Source organism: Balaenoptera physalus (genome assembly GCF_965194825.1).
Source record: "Balaenoptera physalus genome assembly, chromosome: 4".
NCBI lineage: Eukaryota > Metazoa > Chordata > Mammalia > Artiodactyla > Balaenopteridae > Balaenoptera > Balaenoptera physalus.
The window spans coordinates 105703233-105722261 of record NC_138891.1 but is presented as its reverse complement, the minus strand read 5'-3'; the positions used below and the strand labels follow the sequence as shown (position 1 = coordinate 105722261).

General features: G+C 36.6%; 1 protein-coding gene and 1 long non-coding RNA gene across 5 annotated transcripts in view; one reads left to right on the top strand and one right to left on the bottom strand.

Moving 5' to 3' along the window:
• The window catches only part of LOC309660211, a 385318-nt gene that overhangs the window by 99807 nt on the left and 266482 nt on the right, over window positions 1–19029 (bottom strand). The gene's annotated exons all lie outside the window — the stretch shown is intronic.
• The window catches only part of ZNF654 (zinc finger protein 654), a 91455-nt gene that overhangs the window by 21355 nt on the left and 51071 nt on the right, over window positions 1–19029 (top strand). For all 4 annotated transcript variants that reach the window (XM_082460329.1, XM_082460331.1, XM_082460330.1 and 1 more), the window contains exon 2: window positions 684–829. In XM_082460329.1, coding sequence (XP_082316455.1) covers window positions 684–829 — 146 coding nt within the window. The remainder of the gene's footprint in view (window positions 1–683; window positions 830–19029) is intronic.

Below are 19029 nucleotides of genomic sequence, written 5' to 3'. Positions count from 1 at the left end.
TCATAATTAACATTTTACAGCAATTGACAGTTCTAAAATGTTTTCTCATAAATTATTCCCAATTTAGCTTCAGAGTAAATCTGCAAGATAAGCATTATTATCTCCATTTTATGGTGAGGAAACTAATGCATAGAGAAGGAAGATGACATACCCAATTCATAAAACTAGTTAAGTGACAGAGCCAAGACTGATTTTATTCTGTATTCTTTTCCTCCTCAGTATGGTACAGTTTAAACTTTCCTAATCAGTATCACACCACTATAATACTCATTTGTTGCCAGAATGTTTAGAGTTCAGTCTTGTAAATAATAATGATAATAATAATGCATGCTCATTTCTAATTTTCTTTATTACTATAGTCTACTGTCTAGCTATTTTAATGTTTGATAATCGGCATTTTGACAAAAACTAGATATAGGACGTGAAGGCATTTGTTACAACATTTGGTAAAGATTTGGCAGTTGAACCGTGTGGTCATTTATATACTATATTTCTTTTCCACATTTTCAAATAATAGTTCATTTTATTTTCAGATGTATACCATGAAACTAAACAATAAAGAACTTTTTCCCCCTCCTAAATCATGTGTTCATGCTGAACTAATGTTTTAATTTATCTGGTAAGTTTTATCCAAATTTAACATTTTCTCTAATAATGTACTTTTTGGATTGCTTCCCTATCAGGTGGTTGAAGATTATGCTGGAAGATGGCAGGTCCCTTTGCCACAGCTTCAGGTTCTTCAGACTGCACTTTGCTGTTTTACATCAGCCAGTGCATCATTCCCAGATGAATGTGAGCACGTACAATATGTTTTGAGTAGCCTTGCTTTGTAAGTACTCTTTACTTCTTATGAAAGTATTTTCTTGATATATTTGAGAACTGGTTTTTGCTTATTTTCTCTGCAGAAGGAACCTTTCCTAAAGTCTTCCCTCAAAAAGATTTCTATTTCTTCATTTAAGTGTTTAGGTTTAATTTTGAACATTTAACCACAATTTTGCTTTTAGCTTTAGAGTTAAGTGGAATTGTTATATAGATTCTTAGGTTTACTACTGGCACTTTCCTTTCCTTTTTAATTCCCCAGATTCCCTTGGCAAACTTTAATGGTAAATCCCAGCAGCAATTGAGGCCATCATAGTTAGCAGAGGGATCTTAAATCGAGCCAGAAAGAGGTTAGGAAACTTTGTTTTTTGTTTTTTTTTTTTTTAAAGTATTTGTTTATTTATTTATTTATGGCTGTGTTGGCTCTTCGTTTCTGTGCGAGGGCCTTCTCCAGTTGCGGCAAGCGGGGGCCACTCTTCATCGCGGTGCGCGGGCCTCTCACTATCGCGGCCTCTCTTGTTGTGGAGCACAGGCTCCAGACGCGCAGGCTCAGTAACTGTGGCTCACGGGCCCAGCCGCTCCGCGGCATGTGGGATCTTCCCAGACCAGGGCTCGAACCCGTGTCCCCTGCATTGGCAGGCAGGTTCTCAACCACTGCGCCACCAGGGAAGCCCGGAAACTTTGGTTTTTAAAAATACTTGTAAAGGACTTTGCGCTAAAGATCACAAACTGAGCACTTGTATTTATCCTTTTTGCCCTCCTAGATCCTACTAAAATAGTAAAGAAGTAAAAGAGGGAAATACAGTGAAAAGAAAATAGAGAAGAGTCATCAGTGAATGAAAAGATCTCAACAACTTTCTTTGGGAAAGAAAACAGATAGAGGAGTGTCTTTGAAACATGTCAGAGCAAGTCACAACTTAATTTTTTTTTTTTTTGTTCCTCACATTACACTCACATCACATTAGTGGGTTGTGAATTCATTTATCAACATTACAAAATACAATAGAAAGTATCAGAGTGTGTCTCATGGGATAAGTATTATTTTGTGAAACTCTTGTTTTATATATTTATTTTTATGTAGGTGTATATACTTTATTATTTGTAAAACATTTTTTGAAACTCTGGGTAGCATATAAAACAAAATTATCCTCTGCCTTATAAGATAGGAGGAAGACCATCTGTCCTGCCTCCTTCCCCTTGGAATCCTAGGGAGGTATAGAATTTGAACATTCAAGGTATGAAATAGAGAGTAGGGAATGAGACACTTCCGGAGAATACAGATAAAGGAGTTAATTGCAGTTTTTTCATTCAGGCCATTCACCAGACCCTAGGGCCTGGGTAGGGTGGGGAAACAGCATTGATACTTTCTTTTTTTCACTAATGAAATTAAATGACTTTGGAGCAGTGACCTTTGTATTCTGGCAATTAAGGGTTCTTCTTGAGACAGCTACCTAATCACTTAATTACCCTAAAGAAAAACTTACCAGTCACCAAACTCTAGACATGCTCACAGGGCTCCCAGTTAAACTGCTTGTGGCTTTATTCTTAGATATTAATGGATATTCAAGAATCATCATACATTTGGGGAATGCCTTCAACATGAAAAAAAGGAGAGAGAAAATCTATAATTAGCATTTTCAGAGAGTTGAGAAGATTTGTAGGACATTAAAACATCAACATATCATGCTGTGTGACAGGAATAAAGAGATACCAAAAATAAGTTTGTGGAAATTAAAAAAATGTGATGGTTAAAATTTAAAATTCTGTAGGAAAGTTGCAAGGTAAAGTTGAAGAAATAATCCAGAATGTAAAACAAAACCAAAGTGAAGGAATGCTCAGAAAAAAACTGATACAGTGACTTCATGTAGGAGGTTCATTATTTAACTAGCTGAAGTTCCAGAAAAAGAATTTAGAGAATATATGTTGGAGGAAATTTTCAAATAAATATATAATAAAAGAATTTCCCAGAAATAAAAGTCATAAACTTCCAGACCGAAAGAGCCCAAGAAGTGCTCAGCACAATGAATATAAAAAATACTCAGCTAAATACATCATTTTGCAATTTGAAAATACCAAGAATGAAAAAACAGATTTGAACACCTTCTAGAGAGAAAAAACTAGGTCACCTACAAAGGAACAAACATCAGATTGATATTGGTTTTCATACAACCAACAGTGGGTGGTAGAATATAATGAATCAATGTCTCTGAAGTTTTGAAGAAAAATTATTTTCAGTGTAGAATTTTATACTCATTCAAACTGTCAGTGAAGTGTGAGAGTAGAAACAATATTTCCAGGCATGTAAGGACCTAGGAGATTGATTTGTCCACATACTCTTTCTTGGGAAGTTATTAAAGAATGTACTCCAGAAAAATGGGGTATAATATAAAAAGACCAGATGACAATGGATCTAGAAAACAGTAGCTTTTACTTAAGATAGACGGAAGAGAAGTTCCAGGGTCACTGCTAAATAGTAGGTCTTACAGATATGTCACCTCCAAGAGGGGAATATCCAGTAAAAATGGAGACTTGAAACTAACCTTGAGCATTTGGAACCATTTAAGGTAGTGATAAAAGTAGACAAGGCAAAGGAAATAAAAAAGCAATTAGAAAAAATAATCTGAACAGGAAAGGACACAGAGTCATAGCAAACTACTTAGATATGCACTGAATGTTATTTATATATAGTTTTCTTCATGTAAATGATGCTTATTGACTTCAAACTTTTAAAGCACAAAAATAATTATCGTTACAGAACCGAGGACAATTATTAACCTTTCAATATAAGACTATTTGATGGAAATTGCAAGTTGAAAGTGAAGGACAAGGGCACTAATATCCTTCCTTAAAATTCTTATTTTACAAAATGGAGTGTCAGTACATGAAACCATAAATAAAGGTGTAAGTAAAGTTACAAAGATAAATAATAGAGGAAGTAATAATGAATAACTGTTGGGAGGATGTACTTGTTTGAGGAGTTTAATTATCTTCTATCACAGCAGGAAGTTAAGAGATAATATTTAAAATTGGTAAATCAAGAAATACTAGCAAAGCTTATTATCACCAGCTATTAAAAATACTGAAAGTTGTTAACTCTGGGTCATTGGCAGTGAGAGAGAGTGTTGAAGCCTTTCTATACACTTAGCATTTTTAAATATTGAAGGTGTGTAAATTTAATATATGTGAACTTTTATGTTTTTTTGATTTACATATATGCATAAAAATTGTAAAGGGTGCATGTACACTGTGCTTCTTTAAAAGTTTATATATATTTAAAGTTGTAGAAGCTATGTGAAGTGATGGATATGTTAACCAGCTTAATTGTGGTGATCATTTCACTATGTATCAATTTGTATATCTTAAATATATACAGTTTCTATTTGTCAATTATACCCTAGTAAAGCTGAAAAAAAATTATGGGAGGGGAAAAGAGTTTAGAATATAACATTATTTAGACTTGTAAGAGGACAGCAGTTTTAAAAATATATGTATTATTTTTAAAAAATAGATTTTTTTTTGCGATGCCTAAATGAATATGGGAAGTATTAGGACTTCTTGATTATAATTGACAAATCCTACCCAGCCTAGTTTAAACAAAAAGAGAAGGGCTTGGAGGGATTTATTAGGTGACTCAATCATGGAAAAGCAAGGAGTAGAACTAGTTTCAGGATTTCCCGAATCTAGAGAATAAAATATCTAGAATTGTTCTCTTCCTTTCCATCATTCCTTTTTTGGCTTCATTCTCTCAGGGCTGTTAACAATTCTGGGATTAAGTTTACTTTATTAACCAAGGGAGAAGAAACCCTCTGCTCCCACTTCTATTCCCCAAAATATTTTGGGAACTCAGGCCTGGCTGAGGTTATGTGCCTATTGCTTGAACTAATCACTCTGTTGAGAAGAGTATGGTAAGATTTTTGGCTATCTGATAGCAAGCCCACCTCATGGCTAGGGGAAAGGAGGATACTACGTTGGCAGCCCTGCGAGGACCATAGAAATGTTGGAGGGATAAGCAGTTTCCTCAAGAAGTGAATGTGGTAATGTGAAGGAGAGCTGGCTAAGTAGACAAAAATAATGGATGTCACTACAAAGAATATTTTTATATGATATTTTGAAAGCTACCGAAGCAGTTTCAATTATTCTCTGCTGATTTCTGAGGAAAATAAATAAGTATTAAAAGAAATACATTATTTGTAAGCAAGAAGTATTGTTCTTGATTCAGTGCCTATTTGGATATTTCCCCCTTTTCATCTGTATAATCTTATTAACTTTTGTGTTGTAATGTGAAAATGTTTTTAAGGCTTTCAAAAGTACTTTTTTAAAAAAAAATTAAGTCATTTGTTGACTTACGTTTCACTGCTTGCTCGCTTTTTTTTTTTTTTTTTTACTACTGCTCATGAAAAGAATAATGTATTAAGCAAAGGTAAATCTTATCTAAGATGGACAGCGCTGGGCAAAAGAAAGTAAATTATCTTAGTGGTTTGTTAAATAGTAATGTTTCTAATAAAGAAAACTTTCTGCATTATTTGAATTTACTTTAGTGGAAAAGATAATGGTAGTTTTTTTTTTTTTTTTTAATATTTGATTAGCACTTAGCGCAAGGCCTGGCACAGAATAAGCATTTAATACTTAGTTATTATTAATGATACTCCATTTTTTTTTAATATTAATTAATTAATTTATTTAGGCTGTGTTGGGTCTTCGTTTCTGTGCGAGGGCTTTCTCCAGTTGCGGCAAGTGGGGGCCACTCTTCATCACGGTGCGCGGACCTCTCACCATCGCGGCCTCTCCTGTTGCGGAGCACAGGCTCCAGACGCGCAGGCTCAGTAATTGTGGCTCACGGGCCCAGCCGCTCCGCGGCATGTGGGATCCTCCCAGACCAGGGCTCGAACCCGTGTCCCCTGCATTGGCAGGCAGATTCTCAACCACTGCGCCACCAGGGAAGCCCGATAATGGTACTTTTAATACCAGAAGAAAAATGGGGAAATGGCCGTATGGTGGTGCCATTAAAAGAGTTAGTGAGTCTGGAACAGTGTTCTATTTTATTGAAATATTTAAGCCAGAAAATTCTTCTAACAATTATTCCATAATTATTCATTCATTCATTCTGTAAATCTCTGTGCTTGGTTCTAGAGATAAAATAGAAAATAAGACTGGTGAGTCCTTGTTTTAAAGACCTTACAGAGCTAAAAGATATTACACAGGCAGCTCCACTAGTATGTATTGTTAAGTATGAAAGAATTATAGGGTACAGTGAGAGAGTTTAACTGGGGACCTTTCCCTGTCAGGGAAAATTTTGCTCGGTGAACTAAAACTTGAGCTGAGCTCTGAAGGAATGATGGGAGTAAATTAGATGAAGGAGCAAAAGAGACTCCCAGGAATGGCAAACAGAATGTTCAAGGTGCCTGGACAGGATGTCAGGTTATTAATGGATTTCATTATAACTCATATCTATTTGTAGAATTCTTGTTTATGATATATATAGTGTATTTTAAAAGTTTTATTCACTTAAAAAATATATAGGTGAGCTAAAGAAGTAATGTTTATAACATTCTGTCTCATGCTAATATATATATGTATAATATATGTGTATAAAATATATGTTATATGTTAAGCATAAAACTACTATATTCTCTGGTAGTTTTGTCTGGTCTGTATATCTACCTTCGTAAAAACCTATACCCACCTTGTAAATCAATACGTATGTGAAGATCTGCCTTCTGTAGACTGGGAGATTCTAAAAACTACACTTTTTCCAAGATGTTCTTTACAGAGAAGGAAACTGGATTCTGTTTTTATTCATACCTGAGTGTTTTTTAAAATTTTATGGAAATGAATAGTTATGTAGAGAATTGTCTTAAATTGACTAATTATAATTTTACCTGGGTTGACTCTCCTTGTAAGCTGTATTTTCTAAAGAAATGAAGATTTTGCTGTGTATGTATGTATGTGTTGGTACTAAAAAGGACCTCAAATTAATTCCTTTTTTATAGATAAGAAAACTGAGGCCTGAGAAGTTAGGGGGCTTTTGCAAATCTGAGTTACTTAAGTTCTGACTGTTTATTTTTCCTGTTGTGTTCTTGTTTTAGATTGGTTAAATACTGATTTCTAAGTTTTCCAGGTAGAGCAAAGCCAAACACCCTGAAACTAAACGGACCTTCAGGCAGAGAACATAGACTTTATAAGTTTTACATAAAAGCAAGCTTTAATGCTGCCTTTCTAGCCTCTTTTAGCCAGGTGGAAAGTAAACGTTCATAGATTTCAGCATTCCAGGCAGGGTTCAGTAATGGAAGTAGTAATTTGCCTGGCAGCCGTTAGGTCCACAAGGACCCACACAGTCCACTGAAGGAGGGAACAGTTCAGCTAGTAGCATTTAGTATACGCAGTGGCAAACACTAAAAGTATATATGTCAAGTTGCATAGGGAGAGAAGACCAAAGGGCCTTCTTTTTCATGGAACAAAGTGGGTATACTCAGCCTCTTGTTTAGAGTGACTAGACAATCATGGGCCACACGTATTACATGAGAGATCAGTGACCCTTTCTGATTATGTTGCTGAATTGTACCATATTTCTTCGAATTTGTGCCTAACTTCAGTCTTTACTATATTAAACCATGTTTTATTCGATTACATTTATAACTTAAGTCCAGGCTTCAACTAATTTAGGAGACAGCCTAGAAATCAGAGGAAGAAAGGCTAATTCTAAAGTGCCATTTTTTTTCAGTGGTGCCAGGCCCCACAAAAGGTGTTAGTCTTGTAGGCCCCAATCAGTACGTATATCCTTTCTCTACAACATGTAACAACTCTTATTACTTCCTGACTCTTCAATTATTTTTTTTTGAATTTTATTTTATTTATTTTTTTATACAGCAGGTTATTAGTCATCCATTTTATACACATCAGTGTATATATGTCAATCCCAATCTCCCAATTCATCACAGCACCACCACCACCATCCCCGCCGCTTTACCAGCTTGGTGTCCTTACGTTTGTTCTCTACATCTGTGTCTCAGTTTCTGCCCTGCAAACCGGTTCACCTGTACCATTTTTCTAGGTTCCACATATATGTGTTAATATACGATATTTGTTTTTCTCTTTCTAACTTACTTGACTCTGTATGACAGTCTCTAGATTGATCCGCGTCTCTACAAATGACCCAATTTCATTCCTTTTTATGGCTGGGTAATATTCCATTGTATATATGTACCACATCTTCTTTATCTATTAATCTGTCGGTGGGCATTTAGGTTGCTTCCATGACTTGGCTATTGTAAATAGTGCTGCAGTGAACATTGGGGTGCATGTATCTTTTTGAATTATGGTTTTCTCTGGGTATATGCCCAGTAGTGGGATTGCTGGGTCATAAGGTAATTCAATTTTTATTTTTTTAAGGAACCTCCATACTGTTCTCCATAGTGGCTGTATCAATTTACATTCCCACCAACAGTGCAAGAGTGTTCCCTTTTGTCCACACCCTCTCCATCATTTGTTTGTAGATTTTCTGATGATGCCCATTCTAACTGGTGTGAGGTGATACCTCATTGTAGTTTTGATTTGCATTTCTCTAATAATTAGTGATGTTGAGCAGCTTTTCATGTGCTTCTTGGGCATCTGAATGTCTTCTTTGGAGAACTGTCTGTTTAGGTCTTCTGCCCATTTTTTGATTGGGTTGTTTGTTTTTTTAATATTCAGCTGCATGAACTGTTTATATATTTTGGAGATTAATCCTTTGTCCATTGATTCGTTTGCAAATATTTTCTCCCATTCTGAGGGATGTCTTTTCGTCTTGCTTGTAGTTTCCTTTGCTTTATAAAAGCTTTTAAGTTTCAGTAGGTCCCATTTGTTTATTTTTGTTTTTATTTCCATTACTCTAGGAGGTGGATCAAAAAAGATCTTGCTGTGGTTTATGTCAAAGAGTGTTCTTCCTATGTTTTCCTCTAAGAGTTTTATAGCGCCCGGTCTTACATTTAGGTCTCTAATCCATTTTGAGTTTATTTTTGTGTATGGTGTTAGGGAGTGTTCTAATTTCATTCTTTTACATGTAGCTGTCCAGTTTTCCCAGCACCACTTATTGAAGAGACTGTCTTTTCTGCACTGTATATCCTTGCCTCCTTTGCCATAGATTAGTTGACCATAGGTGTGTGGGTTTATCTCTGGGCTTTCTATCCTGTTGCATTGCTCTATATCTCTGTTTTTGTGCCAGTACCATATTGTCTTGATTACTGTAGCTTTGTAGTATAGTCTGAAGTCAGGGAGTCTGATTCCTCCAGCTCCTTTTTTTTCCCTCAAGACTGCTTTGGCTATTCGGGGTCTTTTGTGTCTCCACACAAATTTTAAGATTTTTTGTTCTAGTCTGTAAAAAATGCCATTAGCAATTTGATAGAGATTGCATTGAATCTGTAGATTGCTTTGAGTAGTATAGTCATTTTCACAATATTGATTCTTCCAATCCAAGAACATGGTATATCTCTCCATCTGTTTGTATCATCTTTAATTTCTTTCATCAGGTCTTTTGTCTCCCTAGGTAGGTTTATTCCTAGGTATTTTGTTGCAGTGGTAAATGGGAGTGTTTCCTTAATTTCACTTTCAGATTTTTCATCATTAGTGTATAGGAATGCAAGAGATTTCTGTGCATTAATTTTGTATCCTGCAACTTTTCCAAATTCATTGACCAGCTCTAGTAGTTTTCTGGTGGCATCTTTAGGATTCTCTATGTATGGTGTCATGTCATCTGCAAACAGTGACAGTTTTACTTCTTTTCCAATTTGTATTCCTTTTATTTCTTTTTCTTCTCTGATTGCCATGGTTATTTGATTGCCTGGCTATTTGCCAGGACTTCCAAAACTATGTTGAATAATAGTGGTGAGAGTGGACATCCTTGTCTTGTCCCTGATCTTAGAGGAAATCCTTTCAGTTTTTCACCATTGAGAATGATGTTTGCTGTGGGTTTGTCGTATATGGCCTTTATTATATTGAGGTAGGTTCCCTCTATGCCCACTTTCTGGAGAGTTTTTATCATAAATGGGTGTTGAATTTTGTCAAAAGCTTTTTCTGCATCTATTGAGATGATCATATGGTTTTTCTTCTTCAGTTTGTTAATATGGTGTATCACATTGATTGATTTGCGTATATTGAAGAATCCTTGCATCCCTGGGATAAATCCCACTTGATCGTGGTGTATGAACCTTTTAATGTGTTGTTGGATTCTGTTTGCTAGTATTTTGTTGAGGATTTTTACATCTATATTCATCAGTGCTATTGGTCTGTAATTTTCTTTATTTGTAGTATCTTTGTCTGGTTTTGGTATCAGGGTGATGGTGGCCTCATAGAATGAGTTTGGGAGTGTTCTTCCTCTGCAGTTTTTTGGAAGAGTTTGAGAAGGGTGTTAGTTCTTCTCTAAATGTGTGATAGAGTTCACCTGTGAAGCCATCTGGTCCTGGACTTTTGTTTGTTGGAAGATTTTAAATCACAGTTTCAATTTCACTGCTTGTGATTGGTCTGTTCATATTTTCTATTTCTTCCTATTTCAGTCTTGGAAGGTTATACCTTTCTAAGAATTTGTCCATTTCTTCCAAGTTGTCCATTTTATTGGCATAGAGTTGCTTGTAGTAGTCTCTTAGGATGCTTTGTATTTCTGCGGTGTCTGTTGTAACTTCTCCTTTTTCATTTCTAGTTTTATTGATTTGAGTCCTCTCCCTCTTTTTCTTGATGAGTCTGGCAAATGGTTTATCAATTTTGTTTATCTTCTCAAAGAACCAGCTTTTAGTTTTATTGATCTTTGCTATTGTTTTCTTTGTTTCTATTTCATTTATTTCTGCTCTGATCTTTAATATTTCTTTCCTTCTACTAACTTTGGGTTTTGTTTGTTCTTTTTTCTCTAGTTCCTTTAGGTGTAAGGTTAGACTCTTCAATTATTTTGACCAACACTTATTCAAAACCGTCTCCAATTTTGTGTCCATCATCTTTACTAATCATTTGTGGAAGGCGAACCTTGTTTATTTTATAGAGAAATCAAGGCTGTCTAGCCTATTTCTTTGTTTTCTCTCTCTAAGGAAGAGATGTCTTCCTTTTTGAGGCCATTGGCGGTCTTAATTAAATTCCCTTACTAACTTCTCTCAACATTGTTTTGTTTTTCTTTACTATTTCATTAGGATATGTTGTTTTCAGGATTTGTTGCATTTAAAGTCAAATTAGACAAACGTATGTGCATTTATTTATATTGGCTGTGTGTAGATGCTCAACATTTCATTTGGTGCCAGTTGTGGACTGGTGTCTTTTTTCCTTGTAATTTTGGTTTTTATTACTCATTTTGTTAATTTTGGAGTGAAGTAGTTGAGAGTATTTTAATGACAAAGAGATACAGGGATTGTTAAGTGGTATATTTGTATTGGCAGAAGTGAAAAGTGATCGGATGATGACATACTCTCTTCTCACCCATACTATGTATCAAAATCTAGAAGGATGTATGTGTGTAGTTTTAAAAATGGTATTTATTTTTTTCTGATCTAACTAAAGGAAGGAAAGCTTGATAATTGCCTTGATCAGTGTGGATACAGTAAAACTAGAGTGAAAAAGCAGTAGACTAAGAGGTGTTACTATTTCTGCTGCTATCAGGAAGATCGGTGTTATTCTTTAGAAGAACATGTATATAGTCATTATGAAGGAAGTAAATACATGTTTGAATTTTTCTAATATTTGAATGTCTTAATTTTATGCTCAGTCAGATCCCTGAAAAACTACAGATCTGAACATTTTAACTTTTCCTTCCTTCCCCTGCTAGCTTTGGTTCATAGAACTAGACTACAACATTATACTGTCAGCTTTCACTGTGGACTGAAGTAAGAAGAAAAAGAAAACAAAAACAAAACATATACGAAATACATCTGTAGTTGTTGAAAATTTGACAAAATTTTGCTCATTGCTCCTTATGCAGAAATCTTAAAAGAAATTCCCCCAGATGCACCTAAATACATAAAGCAAATATTAAGAGACCTAAAGGGAGAAATAGACAAGCAATATAATATAGTAAGGGACTTTAATACCCCACTTTTCATCAATGGATAGATCATCCAGACAAAATCAGTTAGGAACCATTGGCTTTGAACGACACTTTAAACCAGTTGTACTTAACAGACATACAGAATATTCCATCCAAAAGCAACAGAATACACACTCTTCTCAAATGCATAGGATGGATCACATGTTAGTCCATAAAACAAGTCTTAGTACATTTAGAAAACTGAAATCATTTCAAGCATCTTTTCTGACCACAATGGTATGGAAATAGAAATCAATTACAAGAAGAAAACTGGAAAATTCACAAATATGTGGAGATTAAACAACATTCTTACTGACAGTCAGTGGGTCAAAGAACAAGTCAAAGAAAAATTTTAAAATACCTTAAGAAAAATGAAAATGGAAATACAACATATCAAAGCTTATGGGATACAGCAAAAGCAGTTCTTTTTTTTTTTTCCGGTGTCTGGTTTTTTTTGTTTTTAACATCTTTATTGGAGTATAATTGCTTTACAATGGTGTGTTAGTTTCTGCTGTATAACATAGTGAATCAGCTATGCATTTACATATATCCCCATATCTCGTCCCTCTTGTGTCTCCCTCCCACCCGCCCTATCCCACCCCTCTAGGTGGTCACAAAGCACTGAGCTGCTCTCCCTGTGCTATGCAGCTGCTTCCCACTAGCTATATCTATTTTATATTTGGTAGTATATACAAGTCCACGCCACTCTGTCACTTCGTCCCAGCTTACCCTTCCCCCTCCCCTTGTCCTTAAGTCCATTCTCTGTCTGCGTCTTTATTCCTGTCCAGCCCCTAGGTTCTTCATAACCATTTTTTTTTTTAGATTCCATATATATGTGTTAGCATACACTATTGTTTTTCTCTTTCTGACTTCCTTCACTCTGTATGACAGACTCTAGGTCCATCCACCTCACTACAAATATCTCAATTTCGTTTCTTTTTGTGGCTGAGTAATATTTCATTGTATATATGTGCCACATCTTCTTTATCCATTCATCTGTCGATGGGCACTTAGGTTGCTTCCATATCCTGGCTATTGTAAATAGAGCTGCAGTGAACACTGTGGTACATGACTCTTTTTGAATTATGGTTTTCTCAGGGTATATGCCCAGTAGTGGGATTGCTGGGTCGTATGGTAGTTCTATTTTTAGTATTTTAAGGAACCTCCACACTGTTCTCCATAGTGGCTGTATCAATTTACATTGCCAAAAACAGAGCAACAGGGTTCCCTTTTCTCCACACCGTCTCCGGCATTTATTGTTTTTAGATTTTTTGATGATGACCATTTTGACTGGTGTGAAGTGATACCTCATTGTAGTTTTGATTTGCATTTCTCTAATGATTAGTGATGTTCAGGATTCTTTCATGTGTTTGTTGGCAATCTGTATATCTTCTTTGGAGAAATGTCTATTTAGGTCTTCTGTACATTTTTTGATTGGGTTGTTTGATTTTTTTGATATTGAGCTGCATGAGCTGCTTGTAAATCTTGGAGATTAATCCTTGGTCAGTTTCTTAATTTGCAAATATTTTCTCCCATTCAGAGGGTTGTCTTTTCGTCTTGCTTATGGTTTCCTTTGCTGTGCAAAAGCTTTTAAGTTTCATTAGGTCCCATTTGTTTATTTTTGTTTTTATTTCCATTTCTCTATGAGGTGGGTCAAAAAGGATCTTGCTGTGATTTATGTCATAGAGTGTTCTGCCTATGTTTTCCTCTAAGAGTCTTCTAGTGTCTGGCCTTACATTTAGGCCTTTAATCCATTTTGAGTTTATTTTTGTGTATGGTGTTAGGGAGTATTCTAATTTCAGTCTTTTACATGGAGCTGTCCAGTTTTCCCAGCACCACTTACTGAAGAGGCTGTCTTTTCTCCATTGTATATTCTTGCCTCTTTTATCAAAAATAAGGTGACCATATGTGTGTGGGTTTATCTCTGGGCTTTCTATCCTGTTCCAGTGATCTACATTTCTGTTTTTGTGCCAGTACCATACTGTCTTGATCACTGTAGCTTTGTAGTATAGTCTGAAGTGTGGGAGTCTGATTCCTCCGGCTCCGTTTTTCTTTCTCAAGATTGCTTTGGCTATTCGGGGTCTTTTGTGTTTCCATACAAATCGTGAATTTTCTTGTTCTAGTTCTGTGAAAAATGCCATTGGTAGTTTGATAGGGATTGCATTGAATCTGTAGATTGCTTTGGGTAGTATAGTCATTTTCACAATGTTGATTCTTCCGATCCAAGAACATGGTATATCTCTCCATCTGTTTGTATCATCTTTAATTACTTTCATCGGTGTCTTATAGTTTTCTGCATACAGGTCTTTTGTCTTCTTAGGTAGGTTTATTCCTAGGTATTTTATTCTTTTTGTTGCAATGGTAAATGGGAGTGTTCCCTTAGTTTCTGTTTCAGATTTTTCATCATTAGTGTATAGGAATGCAAGAGTTTTCTGTGCATTAATTTTGTATCCTGCTACTTTACCAAATTCATTGATTAGCTGTAGTAGTTTTCTGGTAGCGTCTTTAGGTTTCTCTATGTATGGTATCATGTCATCTGCAAACAGTGAGAGCTTTACTTCTTTTCTGATTTGGATTCCTTTTATTTCTTTTTTTCTCTGATTCCTGTGGCTAAAACTTCCAAAACTATGTTGAATAATAGTGCTGAGAGTGGGCAACCTTGTCTTGTTCCTGATCTTAGTGGAAATGGTTTCAGTTTTTCACCATTGAGAATGATGTTGGCTGTGGGTTTGTCATATATGGCCTTTATTATGTTGAGGAAAGTTCCCTCTAGCCTACTTTCTGGAGGGTTTTTTTCATAAATGGGTGTTGAATTTTATCGAAAGCTTTTTCTGCATCTATTGAGATGATCATATGGTTTTTCTCCTTCAGTTTGTTAATATGGTGTATCACATTGATTTGCGTATATTGAAGAATCATTGCATTCCTGGGATAAACCCCACTTGATCACAGTGTATGATCCTTTTAATGTGCTGTTGGATTCTGTTTGCTAGTAATTTGTTGAGGATTTTTGCATCTATGTTCATCACTGATATTGGCCTGTAGTTTTCTTTCTTTGTGACATCTTTGTCTGGTTTTGGTGTCAGGGTGATGGTGGCCTCATAGAATGAGTTTAGGAGTGTTCCTCCTTCTGCTATATTTTGAAAGAGTTTGAGAAAGATAGGTGTTAGCTCTTCTCTAAATGTTACATAGAATTCGCCTGTGAAGCCATCTGGTCCTGGGCTTTTGTTTGTTGGAAGATTTTTAATCACAGTCTCAGTTTCAGTGCTTGTGATTGGTCTGTTTATATTTTCTGTTTCTTCCTGGTTCAGTCTCGGAAGGTTGTGCTTTTCTAAAAATTTGTCCATTTCTTCCATGTTGTCCATTTTCTTGGCATATAGTTGCCTGTCCTAATCTTTCATGATCTTTTGTATTTCTGCAGTGTCAGCTGTAACTTCTCCTTTTTCATTTCTAATTCTTTTGATTTGAGACTTCTCCCTTTTTTTCTTGGTGAGTCTGGCTAATGGTTTATCAATTTTGTTTATCTTCTCACAGAACCAGCTTTTAGTTTTATTGATCTTTGCTATTGTTTCCTTTATTTCTTTTTCATTTATTTCTGATCTGGTCTTTATGATTTCTTTCCTTCTGCTATCTTTGAGGGGTTTTTTGTTCTTTCTCTAATTGCTTTAGGTGTAAGGTTAGGTTGTTTATTTGAAATATTTCTTGTTTCTTGAGGTAGGATTGTACTGCTATCAGCTTCCCTCTTAGAACTGCTTTTGCTGCATCCCATAAGTTTCGGGTTGTCGTGTTTTCATTGTCATTTGTTTCTAGGTATGTTTTGATTTCCTCTTAGATTTCTTCAGTGATCTCTTGGTTATTAAGTAGTGTATTGTTTAGCCTCCCTCTGTTTGTAATTTTTACAGATTTTTTCCTGTAATTGATATCTAGTCTCATAGCATTGTGGTCGGAAAAGATACTTGATACGATTTCAATTTTCTTAAATTTACCAAGGCTTGATTTGTGACCCAAGATATGATCTATCCTGGAGAATGTTCCATGAGCACTTGAGAAGAAAGTGTATTCTGTTGTTTTTGGATGGAATGTCCTATGAATATCAGTTAAGTCCATCTTGTTTAATGTCTCATTTAAAGCTTGTGTTTCCTTATTTATTTTCATTTTGGATGATCTGTCCATTGGTGAAAATGGGGCGTTAAAGTCCCCTACTCTGATTGTGTTACTGTCGATTTCCCCTTTTATGGCTGTTAGCATTTGCCTTATATATTGAGGTGCTCCTATGTTGGGTGCATAAATATTTACAAGTGTTATGTCTTGTTCTTGGATTGATCCCTTGATCATTATGTAGTGTCCTTCTTTGCCTCTTGTAATAGTCTTTATTTTAAAGTCTATTTTGCCTGATATGGGTATTTCTTCTCCAGCTTTCTTTTGATTTCCATTAGCATGGGATACCTTTTTCTATCCCTTCACTTTCAGTCTGTATGTGTCCCTAGGTCTGAAGTGGGTCTCTTGTTGACAGCATATATATGGGTCTTCTTTTGGTATCCATTCAGCCAGTCTATGTCTTTCGGTTGGTGCATTTAATCCATTTTCATTTAAGGTAATTATCGATATGTGTGTTCCTATTACCATTTTCTTAATTGTTTTGGGTTTGTTATTGTAGGTCTTTTCCTTCTTTTGTGTTTCCTGCCTAGAGAAGTTCCTTTAGCATTTGTTGTAAAGCTGGTTTGGTGGTGCTGAATACTCTTAGCATTTGCTTGTCTGTAAAGGTTTTAATTTCTCTGTCAAATCTGAATGAGATCCTTGCTGGGTAGAGTAATCTTGGTTATAGGTTTTTTTCCCTTTCATCACTTTAAATATGTCCTGCTACTCCCTTCTGGCTTGCAGAGTTCCTGCTGAAAGATCAGCTGTTAACCTTGGGGATTCCCTTGTATGTTATTTGTTGTTTTTCCCTTGCTGCTTTTAATATTTTTTCTTTGTACTTAATTTTTGATAGTTTGATTAATATGTGTCTTGGTGTGTTACTCCTTTGATTTATCCTGTATGGAACTCTCTGTGCTTCCTGGATTTGATTAACTATTTCCTTTCCCATATTAGGGAAGTTTTCAACTATAATCTCTTCAAATATTTTCTCAGTCCCTTTCTTTTTCTCTTCTTCTTCTGCCACTCCTATATTTCGAATGTTGGTGCGTTTAATGTTGTCCCCGAGTTCTCTGAGACTGTCCTCAATTCTTTTCATTCTTTTTCCTTTATTCTACTCTGCAGTAGTTATTTACACTATTTTATCTTCCAGGTCCCTTATCCGTTCTTCTGCCTCAGTTATTCTGCTATTGATTCCTTCCAGAGAATTTTTAATTTCATTTATGGTGTTCATCATTGTTTGTTTGCTCTTTAGTTCTTCTAGGTCCTTGTTAAACGTTTCTTGTATTTTTCCATTCTATTTCCAAGATTTTGGATCATCTTTACTATCATTACTTTGAATTCTTTTTCGGTAGACTGCCTCTTTCCTCTTCATTTGTTTGGTCTGGTGGGTTTTTACCTTGCTCCTTCATCTGCTGTGTGTTTCTGTCTTCTCATTTTGCTTAACTTACTGTGTGTGGGGTCTCCTTTTCACAGGCTGCAGGTTCGTAGTTACCGTTGTTTTTGGTGTCTGCCCCCAGTGGCTAAGGTTGTTTCAGTGGGGTTGTGTAGGCTTCCTGGTGGAGGGGACTAGTGCCTGTGTTCTGGTAGATGGGGCTGGATCTTGTGTTTCTGGTGGGCAGGTCCGCGTCCGGTGGTGTGTTTTGGGGTGTCTGTGACCTTAGTATGATTTTAGGCAGCCTCCCTGCTAATGGGTGGGGTTGTGTTCTTGTCTTGCTAGTTGTTTGGCATAGGGTGTCCAGCACTGTAGCGTGCTGGACATTGAGTGGAGCTGGGTCTTAGCGTTGAGAAGGAAATCTCTAGGAGAGCTTTCACTATTTCATATTACATGGAGCTGGGAGGTCTCTGGTGGACCAATGTCTTGAACTCGACTCTCCCACCTCAGAGGCATAGGCCTGACACCTGGATAGAGCACCAAGACCCTGTCAGCCACAGAGCTCAGAAGAAAAGGGAGAAAAAAAGAAAGAAAGAAAGAGAGAGAGAGGGAGAGGGAGGGAGGGAGGGAGGGAGGGAAAATAAGATAAACTTATTAAAATAAAAAATAATACATAATTATGAAAAAATTTAAAAATTAAGTAATAAAAAAAAAAAAAATTAAGTAATAAAAAAAAAAGAAAGAAAGAAGAGAGCAACCAAACGAAAAAATAAATCCATCAATGATAACAAGCGCTAAAAACTATACTAAAAAAAAAAAAAAAATGGAGAGACAGAACCCTAGGACAAATGGTAAAAACAAAGCTATACAGACAAAATCACACAAAGAAGCATACACATACACACTCACAAAAAAAGGAAAAAAATATATATGTCGTTGCTCCCAAAGTCCACCGCATCAATTTTGGGATAATTTGTTGTCTATTCAGGTATTCCACAGATGCAGGGTACATGAAGTTGATTGTGGAGATTTAATACACTGCTCCTGAGGCTGCTGGGAGGATTTCCCTTTCTCTTCTTTGTTCTCACAGCTCCTGGGGTTCAGCTTTGGATTTGGACCCGCCTCTGCATGTAGGTCCCCTGAGGGCATCTGTTCTTCACTTAGACAGGACGGGGTTAAAGTAGCAGCTGATTAGGGGGCTCTGGTTCACTCAGGCCTGGGGGAGCGAGGGGTACGGATGCAGGGCAAGCCTGCAGCGGCAGAGGCCAGCATGACATTGCAACAGCCTGAAGTGCGCCATGTGTTCTCCCGGGGAAGTTGTCCCTGGATCACGGGACCCTGGCAGTGGCAGGCTGCACAGGCTCCCGGGGTGGTGGGGGAGGTGTGGATAGTGACCTGTGCTTGCACACAGGCTTCTTGGTGGCTGCAGCAGCAGCCTTAGCGTTTCATGATCGTCTGTGGTGTCCGCGCTGAGAGCCGTGGCTTGAGCCCATCTCTGGAGCTCGTTTAGGCAGTGCTCTGAATCCCCTCTCTTCGTGCACCCCAAAACAATGGTCTCTTGCCTCTTAGGCAGGTCCAGACTTTTTCCTGGACTCCCTCCGGGAGTAGTAGCTGTGTTGCACTAGCCCCCTTCAGGCTGTGTTCACGCAGCCAACCCCAGTCCTCT